A 17,820-nucleotide genomic window follows, 5' to 3' on the forward strand; every position below is an offset into this window, starting at 1 on the left:
CCACTTTCAAAATGTTTCTTAATCTATATCATGATAGCAATCAAAGTTGTTCTTCATGATGCTAGAATGTTCCCAATAGAAAACTACATGATATATGCCTTCCCTTCAATGACAGGAAAATTTTCTTCTCTCTAGACATAATGATGAGCTTCCTTTTATTGGTTAATAATAACTCCATAAATCAAGTAGCTAGGAAGTGTATTTTTCTCCTATTACCTATTTTTTTAGGGGGGAGGGAAGGGGAACAGAGGTTGTTTTTATTTTGAATTATTCTGTTTCATATGTATCTTTACCTTATATAAGCTTTCTAAAATTCTTTTTTGGAAGCAACAAGGGGATAATGCATAAATACATAAATAATATTAAGTCACTTTTTTGAATGTGGGAAGAAAGATATTTTAGAAGTTACATCTTTTCAAAATGATTATACTTTTGTTAACTGAGGAACAGGAAAGAAGGAATATGTCAAGCTATGTTCTATCAACTTACTTGATCTGTACCTTATGGATATAGTATATAAGGGGTCATGTGGATATCAGAAAGGAATATAACAACTGAGCAATATTTTGCTTAATAGTTTGGAAAAGAGTCAATAAATTTTTAGTTGAAAGGATGATACCAACCAGTTTGACTGTATACCTCTGCATTATTCAATTTTTCATAATCATACTTCACTGAAAGGGGGAAAAAGGAAAGGTAGGGGAGGAGTTTGGGGGAACATACCCAATGTGTGTGTCTTCAACTCTTCCTTCACCTGTAAATACACACCTCGCTGCTAAAATATCACCATAGCTAACATCTACTGGGTGTTCCACAGGATAAAAAGCCTGTCCATAAGATAAAGACAAAAACGCATTAAGGGAAACTCATTGTATGGAATCTTGAACCTAATGCTTTTGACTTGCATTAAGAAGTCATGAGATGTTATTTTTTATCATGGTTTGATAGAAAAGTTAATCCAAAGGTTTCAAACTTAGGGACACCAAACAAAAATAAATCATTAAATTCTGAAAAAAAATTAAGAAGCTGATTACCCAAAATTTGAGAAATTAATTTTAAGTAGTTTTGGGGATAGATATTTCTATCAATATGTTTAAAATCATGCTGGAGTTTAGCAGAAAAAAGTAAGGCTGGATGTTGTAGGGAATTAGAATCTAGTACACAAAATTTATTCAAGGAAGTTTTGGGAAAATCATCAGGTTTTGGTTTTTTTTTTTGGCTTATTTCCCCCCAAAGTTCAATTGCTTTTCACATACCTGTGGCAACTGAGGACTTTGTCGCCCTATTAAAGTCCACTGTCCATTTCTTACTCTGTATCCACTTACTACTTTACCTACAATAAACACATACCTATGATGAATGATTACTAATACCTTAGAAATACAAGAGTTATCATTGACTACTTTTAAATTAAACGTTTCTTCAAAAAAAAAAAGAAATCCTGTCCATATTTAAACCTTCCAATGTAATTTTTGATAAATTCAGTAAAAATTTCAAATTATTCTATAAAATAGGAGTGGTTATGATCTCTCAGTCAAGATAACTTTGAGATTGAAGGCAATTTATAGCTCATGTTCTCACAATTAGCATAATGTAAAGAAAGAAACATTAAAGTTGCCCAAAGTTCTTACCCAAATGGTGAGTGTGAACTCTATATGCAAAGAGATGCATTGGATATTTTTTGTAATGGCATGAGATATCTGCATTGACCACTATTAGAAATGAAAAGAGAAAGGAAAAAAAGTTATTATTTGATCAAGGCAAGTCGTTATTTTTGTTGGATAGCTAGCCCACCAAAGACGTTTCTGTAGCATGTACAGAATACAGAATATTGTTCCAATCTTACTTAATTCAACAAATATTTATATGGAGGCCTTCTACTAGTACTAGTTATAGTAAGGACTTCAAAGAAGAATAGGAAACAATGCCCCAATCTTTCTTATCACATCTGCAGTTCATAAACAAAGCCAACCAGTGCTGGACACCTAAAGTCATGGCAGGGACTATGGCTACTATTCTAATCTTGAAATTTATTCTGCAGGAAAAGTAAGCTTGATGAGATCTGCTTTGAATTTCAAAGGGAATAGATTTTCTTTTTATCAAATTAAGACATGTAAATCTCTAAGACTATAAATTTCTCAAAGATAGGAGCCATATCTTGGTAAACAGCATAGTGCCTACTATAATATCTTCCACAAAGTTTGGGCTCCATAAATATTTCTAAAATAAACACGTAGACAACAAGTGATGAGGAAGTACTTCTAGTCATTAAATTTAAAAACTTTTTTAAAAACAAATACTAGGATTTCAAGGCACTTAGGTGGTACAGTGGATAGAGTGCCAGCCTTGGAGTCATCTTCTTGAGTTCAAATCTGGCCTTACTAGTTGTGTGACCCTGGGCAAGTCACTTAACTGTTTGTCTCAGTTTCCTCATTTGTAAAATGAGCTGGAGAAGGAAATGGCAAACCACTCCAATATCTTTGCCAAGAAAACCCCAAATGGAGTCACAGAGTCAGACATGACTGAAAATAACTGACCCAACAAGGATTTCAGTGCTGTAGGTGAAGATATCAAGAGAAAACTCTTGTGAATGCAGATCAAGTACCTCTTCAATTTACAGTGTTGGCCTGGTATATGAAGAAGTTAAGTGACTTGGTCAGGGTCACCCAGCGATTATAGGTCAGAGGAGGGACCTTAATTCATGTATTTCTAATTCTAAAGCCTGCTCTCAATTTAAAAGCTACCTTAAAGTAAAAATAATGGTAAAAAATAGTTTTTACTAATTAAACTGCCTCTCTCTTCAAGAGTATTTCATATCATTCCATTTACCCTCACAATATTCCTCCAAAACCGCAAAAGTCAGATATTATTATGCCCATTTTACAGGCAAGGAAACTGAGGTGTAGAGAGTTTCAATGGTCTAAGATTAATGAAAAGGCTAGTGCTGGACTCACTAGTGTTCTAATTATAAGAATAGATTAGGGCATTATCTTTTCTGTAGTGTACTCTCCATTGCCCAGAGAAAGCACATCTGATTTGCTCTTTCCTCAGTTTCTGTGCTTTACATTCTGTTCTCTAGTTTTCTTCATCAGTATTTCAATAACTGGATAGAAATGGTAAGAAACATGATACTGAAATTATTCCACTACTGAACGCATTAAAGATGGTGAGAATGTCAAAGTTTTGACATGTATGGGTCTCACTTGTGCCTCAAAATGTACTGATTTGTGCTCCTTAGTTTTACTCAGGGAACAACATTCACTTAAAGATAATGGTACTCTCGACGCATATTCCAGAGTTAAGGGCCCAAGAGGCAATAAATACTGGAAAGATTTGTGATTTTTGTCAGCACGGGGAATTCCGACTTCTACACCCAACCAGGCAACAGGCAAGAGGCAACAAAGATCCAGTAAACACAAATAGGACTTAATAGATAAGACTTAGAAAGTTGCTACAAGCAACACAGAGGACAAGGGATTTGCTTAGGTCACCAGCTTAATCAATCAACCAGTCGACATTTACTAAATGCCTATTCTGTGCTAGGCACTGTACTTAAGGGCTAGGGATACAACAAGAAGACAGTCTGGCCTCAAGGAACTTACAATTTAACAGGGAAGACAACTTGCAAACAAATATATGTGTATGTATGTATGTATGTATGTATGTATGTATATATATATATATATGTATATATATATATATAAAGTTATTGGCAGGATAAACATGAAATAGGGAAGAATCTGGAATTAAGAGGAATTGGGAAAATCTTCCAATAGAAGGTGGGATTGTAGTTGAGTCTGAAAGGAAGTCAGGGAGTTCAGTATTTGGAGGGGAGAAGGGAGAGAGGGTATGAGGAATAGGGGATGGCCAGAGAAAATCCCCGGAGCAGAGGGAGAGGGATCAGTATCTTGATTATGGAACATCTAGTAGCCATTGTCACTGAGGTGGATTGAACCAAGACTTTTTTACTCTAAGCCCAATACGCTATTCACTAAGCTCTAATGCAATCAAAAAAATCCAATATCTAATAATGAAAATTGTTAACATAACTTCACTTACCTTTCTCTCCTGGTGGTATGACAGCATCCACAGACATCATAAGATACATGCCAGCAATTAAAGGCTGCCTATAGAAAAAAAAAATCATATGTATCTCATGTTCTCAAAAGAAGTGCAACCATTAAATCTATAGCTTTTTAAAAAATAAAATATGCTACAAAATACCAGTTTATCAAATGTTAATTAATGAACAACTTTTATAATATAGGCTATAACAAAGGCTTCCATGTTTACTAAATGGAAAAGAGTAAAGGAGAGACAACATATGCAATTAAATTTTCCCTCAAATAATTAAAAACAGTAAAAGAGAACTAAATTATGATTAAACCTTACACATTTGAATATGTAATATGACATAAATGTTGTTAAAATAGAATTAATAATCTCTGCAGTTGGACGAGAGGAGTCTTATGAAACATCTCATATCTGATGTAGACTAGAGACACTTTTCACAGGTTGAGGAATGAGGAAACCAGGTGGACTGAAGGGGACAAGAGGTGTTTAAAGGAAAGACAATTGCAAATTGATGGTGCCAGAGAGAGAGCATGAAAGAAGAACGGGGTGTAAGGAGTAATGCCAGCAAGTCTGCTTTCTACCATGCCCTACCATTGGGTAAAGAAAAGACAAAGATAATACCTTCATTTGCGCTCTACAGAATGAAATGCTTCTGACTAAAGCAAATATGGGGAAACCCAAGGCCAAAAGAAATAAGAACTGGAAGTCACATCTTAAACTTCTAATCAGAACCACTGCCACATCTCTTCTGGTCAAATAGATCAATACCCATTTATATGACAGGGCAAATCCTTCACTTTAATTTTAAAATTCAATTTAATGTAATTTTTCAAGGTCAATCAATATGGTATATTGACAAAATACTGATTAGTTACATGATAAAGAAAACATAAAATATAAATTGCAGAAAAAGTTGATTTCATCTTCTCTCCCCACTTCCCTCCTAAAACTCATCATTATGATTTGGTAGAAATAAGACTCAGAGCCAATAGTCCAGGTAGTAGACTTGGGTAACAGATTCCTGATCACCACAGTAATGCTGTTTTTCTCTGAGTTGTAAGTCAATGGGGTAGGATAAAGGGGTAGGGTGGTGCCAGTGAGAACTTGCCAGTGATCAATTCACATTTCATAATTAAAAGTACTTACTGTAGACGTGTCAGGTGCAGGGTCACACCAGAACAATCTTTGTGGTTATCTGAAAATATACATACGGACACACTATGAATATGGCACATCAAGATAGGGACTTCAATGTGATTAAATTTTCTTACCTCATAAACATTACACTTTGCAGTTGATAAATTGTGTCCTCATATATTTCACAAGTTGGAAAGTTGGTAATCTAAGTCAAACATCCACAGATTGAATGAATTCCATTATTAGCTTTATGCAGATGACTCCTCTGATTTTTTTTTCACCATACTGACAAATGTCTACAGGAAATCTCCAGTAGGATAGCCCATAGGAGTCTCAAACTCAATATGTCTGAAATGGAACTGACTCTACTTCCCCTAAATTCATCTCTCCTACACATTTTCCTGGTCTTCTAAAAAAGAGGAAGAGGAGAGCTAACTCCCTTTTCCACCCCCAGCAAAAAATAATGAACTAGGAGGGCATGAGCTTGATTCTTGGGACCCCTGACTGCCATATCCACTTTGGGTTGCTTTCCTTGAATATATAACAATTCTAAGATGGACGTGTCCAGTCTTGGAGGCAACCTTCTGAGTTAGAGGGAGAAGTACTTCTGCAGTTCCTTAGCTCATGAAGAGGTGTCTCTTCCATATTCACTATGGCACTTCCAGGAGAAGAAAGCGATCCATTATTATGGAAGGATAAGTCCGGACCCTAGCCTGGCTTACAAAAGATACAGACTTGGACAGTGCTGAGTTGAGGTGAAATGTAAAATGCCTCTTCAAGCAGTGTAACAAACTACATCATGTCTCTGGAACAGTACAACAGTAGTTATGCTACTGTTACTGTTTCTTTAAGTTTATTTATTAATGTGCACTTTAATTTCTTGTAATTAAAATTTCTTTTGTGTAGAATGAATAAATTATTGTCCAAAACCTAATCTGCACTGTACATCGGGCATACTCTCTACTCTCCTCACAGCAGCTTTTGGATGATCTTAGACATTTGCCAAAATAAGAACTTTAAGTAATTTTGATTAGGTTGGGATGTAAAAAGCCAAAGAGATAATGTGACAAAAGAACATGATCTTTTCTCTGGAGGTCTGGATTTTGTAGGACTAACCCACACAAGCCCGGGTCTATAGCAGACAGGCGCCTTAGCATAGAGAGGAAAGGCAGAGTTCTCCTGCCTTCACCAGGAACAAGAAGGTTAAGAAATATTTTTTTATACACACATATTTCCTACTTTTTTGGATATTCTTCTCTGACATTTTTTTCCTTTAATATGTTGAGTTGAAAAATTTAAATTTTCCAGATTTCAATTTTTCTAGGATTCAAGACTTTTAGTAGCTACAAATTAGCATTTAGGTTTGAAAATAAACCTTGCAATTGGACAAACATAGGATTTTGTTGTGTAGGAAACCATCACTGAAAAAGAATTCATGTGAAAACAAGTGGAGGACATCTTAGTATGAATTAAAAGTCTAAAGCTAGTCAAGAGGAATGATGCAATCTTTAACTGGATTAACACGTTACAGTTTTCAGAGAAAGCAGTAAGTCTTGCTGTACTCTGCCCCATCTATAGTACAGCACTCAGTTCTGTGCAAAATACTTTGGGAAAGTGACAAAGTAGGAAAATATTCAGAAGAGGAAGACCGAGATGACAAGGAGCCTAGAAACTGCCAAATGAGTGAGCATCATTTGACAAAAGTGGAAGATGTTCCAACAGGGAAGAGAAAGTTTAAGAAGGTATATGATAGATTTCTTCGAGCACTTGTAAAGTGGTAGATTAAAATTAGAATGGAACTATAATGCAGAGTTAGGAAAACTGAGTAAACAGACATCTCAGGAAGGTAGCTTTGTATAAGGAAAACCTTCATAAAAAATTAAAGTTGTATAAAAGTGGAATGAGTGGCTCCAGGAAGAAATAAATTCCCCATCAGTTGATGCTTTCAAGTGAAGAAGGGATGACCAGTTGTCAAAGATGCCACAGATTGAATTCATTATGTAGACCAGGTGTAGAATAGAAGGTTCTGGATTCTAAATCTCTTCTAAACTCTGAGAATGCATTATTCCTGAATCTGCTGTGAATAGAAAACAGATGACAAATTTGCTCCCCTCCCCAGCTAATGATAACCTTTTCTAATTCTCAGTTACCTTTCAACTCACTTACCTTTCACTAAAAAGACTATTCATGGCATGTTATGTAGATTCATATCTGGAATGCTTTCTGTCCTCTCCTTGGCTTCATAAATGGATAGTTTCCCTCAAAGCAAAGCCTAGGTACCACTGCCTACTGGAGATCTTTGGGATGTTGCTCTCTCCTTGTTTCACCATTCCTTCTCTATCTCCTTTGCTGGACATTCATCCAGGTCCTACCTGATAAACTTGAGATGTCCCAAGGCTTAGTCCTGGGCTCTTTTCCTTTCTCCTCCTACTTCATCAACCCCCATGGTTTCAATTATTCTCTCTATGCAGACGACTCTCATATTTACTTGTGAAGCCCTAACCACTCTCAGTATTATATCTCCATCTTGAATTGGATGTCTTGTAGATATCTTAAACCTGACATCTTTAAAACTGAATTCATTGTCTTTTCCCTCAAACCCTTCCATTTTCCTAATTTCCCTATTAATATTGAGGGTATCACCATCCTCCTATCGAATCACCCAGGCTCACAACCCAAGTGTTATCCTTGACTCCTCCCTCTCATCCCTCTCCCCATACCCAATTAGTTGTCAAGTCCTGTCATTTCTACCTTTATAATATCTCTCCTTTATGTCCTCTTCTCCTATGACACTGCAATCATCCTACTGCACGCCATCTTCCCCTCATGCCTGTACTATTGACATATCCAGCAAGTTGGTCACTTTGACTCAAATTTCTCCCTTTCTGATAAAACCTCCTTTTAGATGTCAAACTAATCTTTATAAAGGGTGGGTCTAACCATATCACTAATCTCTTCAGTAGACCCCCGTGGCTCCCTATTAGCTGTAGGATCAAATATAAAAATTCTCTGTTTGGCTTTTAACATCCTTCACAAACTGGCCCCTGTTTCTCCATAGTCTTCTCACACCTTACATGCCACCATATGTTCTTTGAGGCAGTGACACTGGCCTTGCTGTTCCTTGCACACAATACCCCATCTCCAACCTTCGAGTGTTTTCACTGGCTGTCCTTCATGTTTGGAATGATTTTCTTCCTCATCTCCACCTCCTGGCTTCCCTGGTTTTCTTCAAGCTAAATTTCTAACTTCTACAAGAAGCGCTTCTCAGTCCTCTTTAATCTGAGTGATTTCTTTGGAGACTACCTCCAATTTATCCTGCATATATGTATTTTTAAAAGGTAGTTGTTTGTAGGTTGTCCCCTTCTAGACTATGATATTTTTAAGAACAAGGCCTGGTGTGCCTGGTGTGTGTGTGTGTGTGTGTGTGTGTGTGTGTGTGTGTGTGTGTGTGTGTGTGTGTGTGTGTGTGTGTGTGTGTGTGTAGCCTAGTGCCTGGCACTGGTAAATCCTTAATAAATGTTAGTTGACAGAATGGCTGACTAATCCCTGAAGTTACTAGTGCTTCTCCTTTCTCGTATGCAACCCACCAAAGAAATCATTCTGTATTTACAAATATTTTGTTATTGTGGCTCAGTAGATTTTCAGTCATGTCTGACTCTCCATGACCCCATTTGGGATTTTCTTGGCAAAGATACTGGAGTGGTTTGCCATTTCTTTCTTCAGCTCATTTTGTAGATAAGGAAACTGAGGTAAACAGGGTTAAGTGGTTTGCCCAGGGTCACACAGCTAGTAAGTATCTCAGATCAGATTTGAATTCACGAAGACGAGCCTTCCTCACTCCAGGCCCAGCACTCCATTCACCGCACCACCTAGCTGCTCTGAAATACAACATATGACCTTAATTGTGTTATGTTGTTTTCCCCCGGTTAGGTCCTTGAAGACAGGTACTGTTTCACTTTTATCCTTATTCCTCAAACTTAGGGCATGGTCTGGCACATATTAAGCACTCAACAAATGCTTACTCATTTAAATCAGAGATAAAATTATTAATGACAGCTCCTATTTACATAATTACTTGCAGAAAGGGAATAGTGTGATTTCCTTATAATATTATCTCAATTAATAGAAAAGAGAGAAAATACAGTTTCTAAATTGCCCGATGTGGGTAGTATATCAGTGCTTAATCTGAATTACTGATGATGAAAAGTTTTGTGAAACAAATTTAAAATACATATTTAGTTATAACATTAAAAACAAAAACTTGTTCAATATCTGTAACAATGAAAACTTTAATTTTAGTGGAGGGTGGGCAATTTAACATAATTGAAGAAAGATTTCTGATATAAAAAATTAGATCCTTTCTTAAGTATTTTTAATAACTGTAAGTAAAATTTGCATATAAATCATGATTAGCTTTCCTTAGAGAATGTTTCTGAGAGAATACCTCTTTCACCCATGACTTATTTAAAGAAAACAAAGTACTACCACAAATAACAAGACATGTTAAATATTGATATGGGCATTTTGATCTAACATACAAAAAAAAGTTGGAAAGCAGATTGATCAATCATATTTGATACTTTGGTAATAAGTTAGCAAGATACTGACTATTGATCATTTCTGTGTTTGAGGTAACTTAGCATTTAAAAATTATCTTTTCAGCCTGTGCTCAAAGCCTTCCCTTTCAAATGTTTTATGTTCCTGCCAGACTCATTGATGTCTACACTTTTCTGTCTTTATCCTTTGCTCACGCCGTTCCCCATACTTGGAATAGATTCCTTTTAATCTCCACTTAATGAAAGCTTATCTGTCCTTCAAGAACCAGATGAAATACCACTTACTCCATGAAACACTCTCTAACTCTAATTCCCAAATCAGAAATAACTTCTTTTTTCTAAATTGTTTTAGGATCTTGAACCTCCCCTATATATTGACCAACTTTGATTTTTGGATTATGGTTAATGATTTGCCCAAGATTACAAGCACTTTTAAGTTCCCTATGTGATCATAAGTCTTTTGTGCCCTAAAACACTGTAAAATTGCACAGAGCTTTGTTTTCTAAATAATTTTCTTTTTAAAGATAATAAAGAAATAAATTTCATAAGTTAGTCATTGTGTCAGCTGGTCTGGCTTGATTGTTTTTTTTCTTTCCGTTTCACCGATACCTTTTGTTCCTACATCAATTATTTCCAAATACTCTCTGCCTCCAAACAAGATAATACTTGTAAAGGACTTACCACAGTGTCCGGCACATTTTAGGTGCTATATAAATGTGATTATTATCGTTATTATCCCAATGAGCCCTCCCTTTCAACAAAGACCAGTCTAACAAAATCATCTGCCACAGTGATCATACCTGATAGCTCATTTAATACTCCATACTCACTATTTCTCATGTCTGTGATGAAAGCAGGGAAGCCTATCTTCTCACCTCTCCTTTGGGGCCAAGATTAGTCTAATGACTTTGAATTAAGATCTGTTTTAATGTTTTCCTTGTCCACATGACTACCCTATTTGGGTTTTGATCACTTTACCCTTCACCAATCTACATAATGTTTCTCATGCCTCTCCAGATTCCCCACATTTGCTGTCCTGGAAAAATAATTTTCCACCATGTTTATATTCCACAGTCTTCCTAGCCCCTCCTCACAAATTATTTTCAATAAGACAAGTATATGTCCATGTTAGTATATTTCTGGCACATGACAAGCACTTAAAAATGCTTGCTGATGGACCGAAAGGAAAGAGTTTATTATTGTTTTACATAGTCCTGCTATTATGCTGCATTTTTCTTTTTTTTTTAATGTCCAGAAAGACCAATATATAGCATGGCCAAATGCAGTAATTTTGTACTAATGGAGTCCCTAATGCTTATGGGTCACATAAAAATCTAAATGACTTGTGTTGGAGGAGCTACTAGATGGAGGATGGGTGTTCCCATGTGGGGTAATGATTGCAGTTTCAGTCTGGTTATAGCTTTGATGTAAAATATTGTAGGCATCTTAATAAACCACTGAGTCCATTTTCAAAGAGAAATGGTTTCACTATATACTGCATATTAGTAATCTGAAACAGTCACTATGCATCACATTAAAAATGATTAATTGGTGATCACACTCTGGATCAAGGATTTAGCTCTTCTGACCTAAAAAAATCCTACCAAATTTAATTTTCCACAATAATTGGAAAGTAAAAAAGAGCCCCTTTCTAAAATTCCATCTTCAACTGAGCAGAAACATACATGAGAATTACCTCATGGGCTTTCACTGCATCTTTGCTGGGGAAAAATTCAATCGCATAATTTCAGTCCCAGTAACATAGCTTAGTTGATCACATTCTACTAAGACTTTTTGTAAAGGCGTGAAATAGGAAGAAATTTGCAAATGAATTAGCACACCTCAGGAGGTATTGAAGAACTCTGTAATTAAGACTGAAATGTTCCATAACATTGAGAGTATTATGAATATTGCCAATGATTTGTGTCAACAACTGTCAGTTGTAATGAAATATGGGAGAAATCTTAGGAAGAAGGGTAGTAAATTTCAGATGACATAGTTTTATAAAACAATTCATTAGGCAATTAATAATGTGCCTGAGATAGCTCATTGCTAGAGTAGTAGTATGAGTATCTAAAGGTCTATGGTTTGATCTCAGGCTCTATAAAGGAGAATTTTGAAACTTCTCCTAGGTAAATTGTTGTGGACAGAGCTTTAGAATTAGAAAGAGCAAACCGAGACTACATCAGATGCTTCCTTGCTATGTGATGCTCTAAGGAAATCATGTAAACTCTCTGAGCCTCAAGCTCCTAATCTATAAGACGGAGATAACAGCAATAATTCCTTCATGTGGATATTGTAAGAATTCAGTGAGATAATGAGCATAAGGCACTCTGTCAACCTTAAAGTTGTATAACTACTATTATTATAAAAACCTTCAGAAGAAAGGATGAAGGATAAATTTATTTCTTTTTACTTTAAAAAACACCAATAACCTTACCCCTCCTACCCCAGTGCCCCGCAAAGCTTAAATGAAATCAGAAGTCTTACAGAAGTTTAAAAAGTTGTTTTTGATCAGAGATTTACAAAAAGTTTTCTCACCTTAAAAACTATCATTCGCATATAACTACTGTGATACACACACACACACACACACACACACACACACACACACACACACACACATACACACACACACCCCTTATAAGGAGTGGTAGAAACACTCAAACATGGAGACCTATTTGACTGCTTCCATGGAGTTTTCAGGCCTTAAGAGACCTTAATATCTTCAGATGTTCCAGCAGCAAGAGAATATTTGGCCAAAAGCATATTTTAGCACAGCATCTGGCATGAAGATTGTGACCTTTTAACTCTAACGTGATGCTTGTCATAATGATGCATGAGTGTTTTTATAACTCCCAGATGAAACTCTTAACCCTAGTAAACTCCCAAGCTTCTGTTAGCCTTTGCATCTTTCACTGACGATTTTCAGTATGTTCTAGATTCCAGTTCACTTCTGATTCAAGAAAATTATTGTCATCAATCTAAAAAGGCCAATGTTTTCTAAAGCTCGATTAGTCTAGAACTCATCTCGTACTATAAGTACCAAATCAGCAGATAAGACAAAGGTAAATAATGACAACCTAAAGCAATGATTCCTCAAACCAAGAATGTCACTGTTCCTCCTAGTGCTATAGAACTTTAAGTCGCAGATTGTTTTTTCTGAAAAGCTCTAATTTCTTTAATCTTTTACATTTTAATTGGACAGCATCCTGGTATTAAGACTTGTTAACTTTTTAGCATGGTATCTACCTTGATGGATATATGTGGGCAATTTTCCCCCTCCATTGTCATATTCAATTTAAAGATGTTTTAAAAATCGGAGTGTAAGGCATTCTTATCAGCCTTTGTTAGGGATACATAATGCCCTGACAGAAGCTTCTCAACCTTATATTTTAATTCATAGTCCTATAATATGAATCCCATTATCAAACACTATCTTCTTATCCAGATATTAACTTCCCAAAGTGCAGTTCAGTAGACATTCAATTTAAGGTCCCTTACAGCTCTATATGCTAGGATTAAAATGGTTAAAGAGGCAGCATGGGATAGTGGAAAGAATCACTTATAAGAGGAAGATATCAATATGAAACAATTATGGAATGATTACAAAGCCACTCTAAATGTAAATATTATGCTGACCACATAAAAACTGTTGATGAAATGTTCAAGGTAGGCAAATGGTTAGAGAAAGCTAACACTGTTAGTAAGAGTAGACCTTGTAGAAGAGGTTCTGAATGGACATCTCCCAAATGTATATTTTTAGACCTGACTTTGCTTTATACTTGCCCAGTCTGAAAATCTTAGTTCAAATAACTGAATTTGTGGAACAGCAAGGACCCTCGAATACAAAGGAGAGCAAACTGGGAAAAAGGAAGAGAAGAAGGAGGAAAAAACAGAATTCTATCGTAAGATGCTAAAGCTTAAAGGGACCTTAGAAATAATCTACTCCAACTCCCTCATTTTATAGATAAATAGATCCTGAGAAATCCAGAATGAAAGGCCAAGGAAGTAGAATTTATGATTATTCTTCTAAAAAGATGAAAATGGTTCAATAAAATAAGGATTCTTGATCAGGTCTTACCTAGGCTAGACTAGTGATTCATGCTTTTGGATTAAAATGCAATATGGTGATTATAGACCAGAAAGTACAATAAATACAACTTTATTAATAACAACAATAAATTAAAATATTCCTTTTTTTTTTTTAAAGGATAAAAAACACCATTCTTCTGCACTTTCACAGGTACGGTAATATTCCCTGCAGGTAGCAGGAGCTCTGATAAAACTTCTGACACTAAATTCCTCCTAGGCTGAACCATTTACCCTTTGGATGGTCCCTTAGAGAACCAGCCCAGCCTTTATACCACTAGAACTGTAGACCACTATGTAAGATACTGGGTAGGGCTGCCAAAAAGAAAGGAGAAGGGAGAGACAGAGCAAAAGGGAATGAAAAGGTAGGCCCTGGAGGGGGCATATGAGACAAGTATAGCATTGTTTAGTAACTTCTATATGGGGTTCAAATGGTACATATGAATGCATCTCTAAAAAGATAAGAACAATTATATAAGACAAACAAGCCTCAGTGTATAGTAAAGAAGGAAAAGAAATGTTTAGCTGCTTCTCTGTGGAGTGGAAAGTATTTAAAATACACACCCTATTCCCCACGTACAAATTTCAAATTCAGCATTTAAGAGTTTGACCTTGCTGAGCATTTGAGGACTGAAGTCACTGGATTGCTATATACATCGGCAAACAAAAATTTCATTTAAGGGATATTTTAATATAACATGAGTTGGAACAGTCTTTGAAGAATCACAACTGAGGATCATTTAGCGGGCAATGGGAAGTTCCATCATGAGCAGGTTACATGTAGTATATAACAAGGAACTTTGTCATAGTTTGTGCATTTGTACACTGTATAGGAAATGCAGAGGGGAAAAAGGGACCACAGTTGCATGTAACAAATGAAAGGAGAGAGTAAGAGAAAATAAAGGAAATTAAATAATTCATCTTAGAAAACAAAATATTGACTCAAGGAAGTTGGGAAGGAAATGTTAATGGGTAAAATGGACAAGGTCTTTCAAAATACAAGACCATATGGTTTACTAAAGGGACAATCCAATGTGGAACCAAGAGGCTTGAGTTTAAATCCTCTCTCTGGTATTAGTTAATTATATAACCCTGGACAAATTATTTTCCCTTCTGGACCCTAATTTTCTCATCTGTAAAATGAATGGGTTTGACTAAATGATCTGTATGCTCCTTTCTAGCTAGAAAGCCTTTAAAAAGGCTTTAAAAAGTGCAACTACAGAAGAGTCAATACTGGATAGTGCAAAGAACTATATCACAAGTGTAGACAAATGACCTTAGCGGGAAAGAAATACTATACTCTGGTTATAGCAATATTCTTTGGATTCATGCCAGACCACCATGATATAGATGATACAGTATTATTTTAACATACTTCTAGTGCTTCTAGTAATAAGCCCTTTTGATGAAGATCAAGAAAAATCTGCTTTATGATGAATTCTGAGCTATAGCTGTATACTACAAAGCCCCAACGTTGGTGAAAGAGCAGGGGAAAAATAAATGTGAGGAATTTGGAGATGAGGCTTGATATGTCAGTTTGTAACCACTTGCCACTTCCAAACCTCATCAGGGGAAAAGCACCAGTCTCCTCCTTCGAATTTTGTTTAAACATTTAGAATTTTAAATTGTCATAAACTCTGCTTCCTCTGGTTGTCGTTTTTTAAAATCTGTGTAATTTTTCCTCTATTTCTTATTAATTTGGGTTCCTAACTTTCTCTCTTCTAGGATACACTTTGAAAATTGATATACTTGTATTAATAAATCCTAGATAGTATTATCTTCTGGGAAACAAAAACAAGACACCCTTGTTAAGAGACTGTACTTGGATAATTTTGTTTTCTTACAGAATGACTAAGCCTCATCTTACTGGTTTTTAAGGTATTAGATTAAGCTAACTACAGTAATTATATTTTTGCCTGAAGACACTGGGAAAGGCAATAGGTCATTTATAACAAATACTATATGAATGCATAATTGCTAAAGAGTGAAACAGGGAGAACAAGCATCTGTTAAGTGCCTACTATGGTCCAGGTGCTGTGCTAAGGACTTCACTACTGCTCCTACTCCTACTCCTACTCCTACTCCTATTCCTATTCCTACTCCTACTAGCCAGGGCACAAGGGAGAGGGTAAAGATGGTAGACTCATGGTGGGAGAAATAAAATGTATCTCCAACCATTTGAAGAGACTTGTACATAGTTTTTAATCATAAACTAGAACTAAGAGGTAAATGAGAACTGAATCAAATTACTTTTTAAAGAATTAGTTGCCTCCTACACATCCAGGTACACATTACAACACACATTACAAACTAATCATACAAGATATCTTACCAAACATATGTTGTAATTTAGTAACAATTAGATTTGTTTCTTAAGGGTTTCCCAATGTACTTATCTACAAAATAACTGTAGGCTACAAAAATGGTATTAGATGTGAACTGATTAGTGATACTTAAGGACACTGCTTAACTATAGAGAAAGGTTATCTGAATTGGTAGGTGATTTTTATGGGATCTGTTTCTCCATCCAATCTAGTTCTGCTAGCTTTATTTTGCAAAAATAATTTCCAGTATCTTGGCAGTAAAATCGGTGTGTAGAACAAATAAATGAAAACAACCCACTTCTCTGCTGCCCCCTCCTACTTTTCCTTCTAGAGGCACCATCTTCAGACTTTGAGAACTCATCATTTGCCCTCAATCCTGCTTCTGAAACAGGGGTGGTTAACTACTGAGTCTCAGGAAATAGTCTTACTGCTAAGACGTTACATTCCTTTAGTTTAGAAATTCCTCTTAAATTAGTATTTAGTAAGTATTTCTTTTTTAGTCCAGACCTATGATTTCACTGGCATAGGGAACACCCAGGGAGGACAGTACCTCAATCACCCTGCATTGAACCACTCTGTCACTTAAGATTCTTAGAAAGCTGTTCAGCACACTGAAAAATTAAGTGATTTGCCCAGATTCCCAGGATCTGACATATGCCAGAAGCAGAAGTGGAACCCAGGTCTTCCTGACTTCGAGGCGAGGATTCTGTTTACAATCTCATCTTGTCAGTAGATGGTACTTGACTGAAATCTGAAGCAACAAGAATAGTAAAGAGCAAGGAATAAAGAATTATGCATTATCCCTAATCATAGTCTAATGATTTAGGTGCAATAAAGCACAGTAAAAACTCTGACGATTTAAAATCATCTTTAGGAATATTATTCCAGGTAACAGTTTTCCACATGGCTAAATACCTTAAAAGAAAAAAAAACAAAATTAAAAACATCAATAATTTTATGTAAATTGCCAGAGATATATGGGGAAAACAGCTGGTTTTAATTAAGCAGAGTAGCGATCCTTTTTCTGGCAAACGAAATATTACAGAACATAAGCCCATAAGCCATTCACACTGTTTTCCTGCAGACTATATTCTCTGCTTCTTATTCCAGTTTTTCTCCCCTTTTGGGACAGTTCTTGTTTTTTAGAGGAAGTAACCTTATGGTTACTTCCCATTGAGATTTAACCATCCCTCAGTTCTAGTCCAGTTCAGTCTCTGGCACAGCATCCTTCCAGCGTCAATTGGAAGATAAGAATAATTTGTCAAGAATATATCACATACTTTCTGGCTTTGCTAAAAAAGAGTATAAGGGACATAATCTAACTTTTTTTCAGACTTAGAATCATCATTACGAACAGCAATTATTGCACTGGATTTTGTACTGTATGACAGTGATGCCCTCAGTGGTTTTTGCTCCTTGACTGAATGACACTTGGGACACTGTTGGTTTTTTTTTAAGCTCTACTTTTTCCTGGCTTCCTTTACGCTATCAGTTGTCACTTCTTGCTGTTGTCAATGTACCTTGCCCTTACACTCTAACTTCTTGTAATCTATTTGTAGGCTTAGAACCCAGATAAGCAGACATTATAGAATTATGAATAAAAGTATGAGTTAATAGACTTTGGCTGATGGTCTTGA

The 17,820-nt window shown here is 35.9% G+C and overlaps 1 protein-coding gene across 8 annotated transcripts in view; it reads right to left on the reverse strand.

Moving 5' to 3' along the window:
* Positions 1-17,820, reverse strand: part of PAM (peptidylglycine alpha-amidating monooxygenase) — a 384,053-nt gene that overhangs the window by 107,561 nt on the left and 258,672 nt on the right. For all 8 annotated transcript variants that reach the window (XM_072597316.1, XM_072597321.1, XM_072597320.1 and 5 more), the window contains 5 exons: positions 5,221-5,269; positions 4,060-4,127; positions 1,632-1,712; positions 1,257-1,333; positions 724-827 (listed from right to left, as the gene is read on the reverse strand). In XM_072597316.1, coding sequence (XP_072453417.1) covers positions 724-827; positions 1,257-1,333; positions 1,632-1,712; positions 4,060-4,127; positions 5,221-5,269 — 379 coding nt within the window. The remainder of the gene's footprint in view (positions 1-723; positions 828-1,256; positions 1,334-1,631; positions 1,713-4,059; positions 4,128-5,220; positions 5,270-17,820) is intronic.

Source organism: Notamacropus eugenii, chromosome 3 (assembly GCF_028372415.1).
Source record: "Notamacropus eugenii isolate mMacEug1 chromosome 3, mMacEug1.pri_v2, whole genome shotgun sequence".
In the NCBI taxonomy this organism is placed as follows: domain Eukaryota; kingdom Metazoa; phylum Chordata; class Mammalia; order Diprotodontia; family Macropodidae; genus Notamacropus; species Notamacropus eugenii.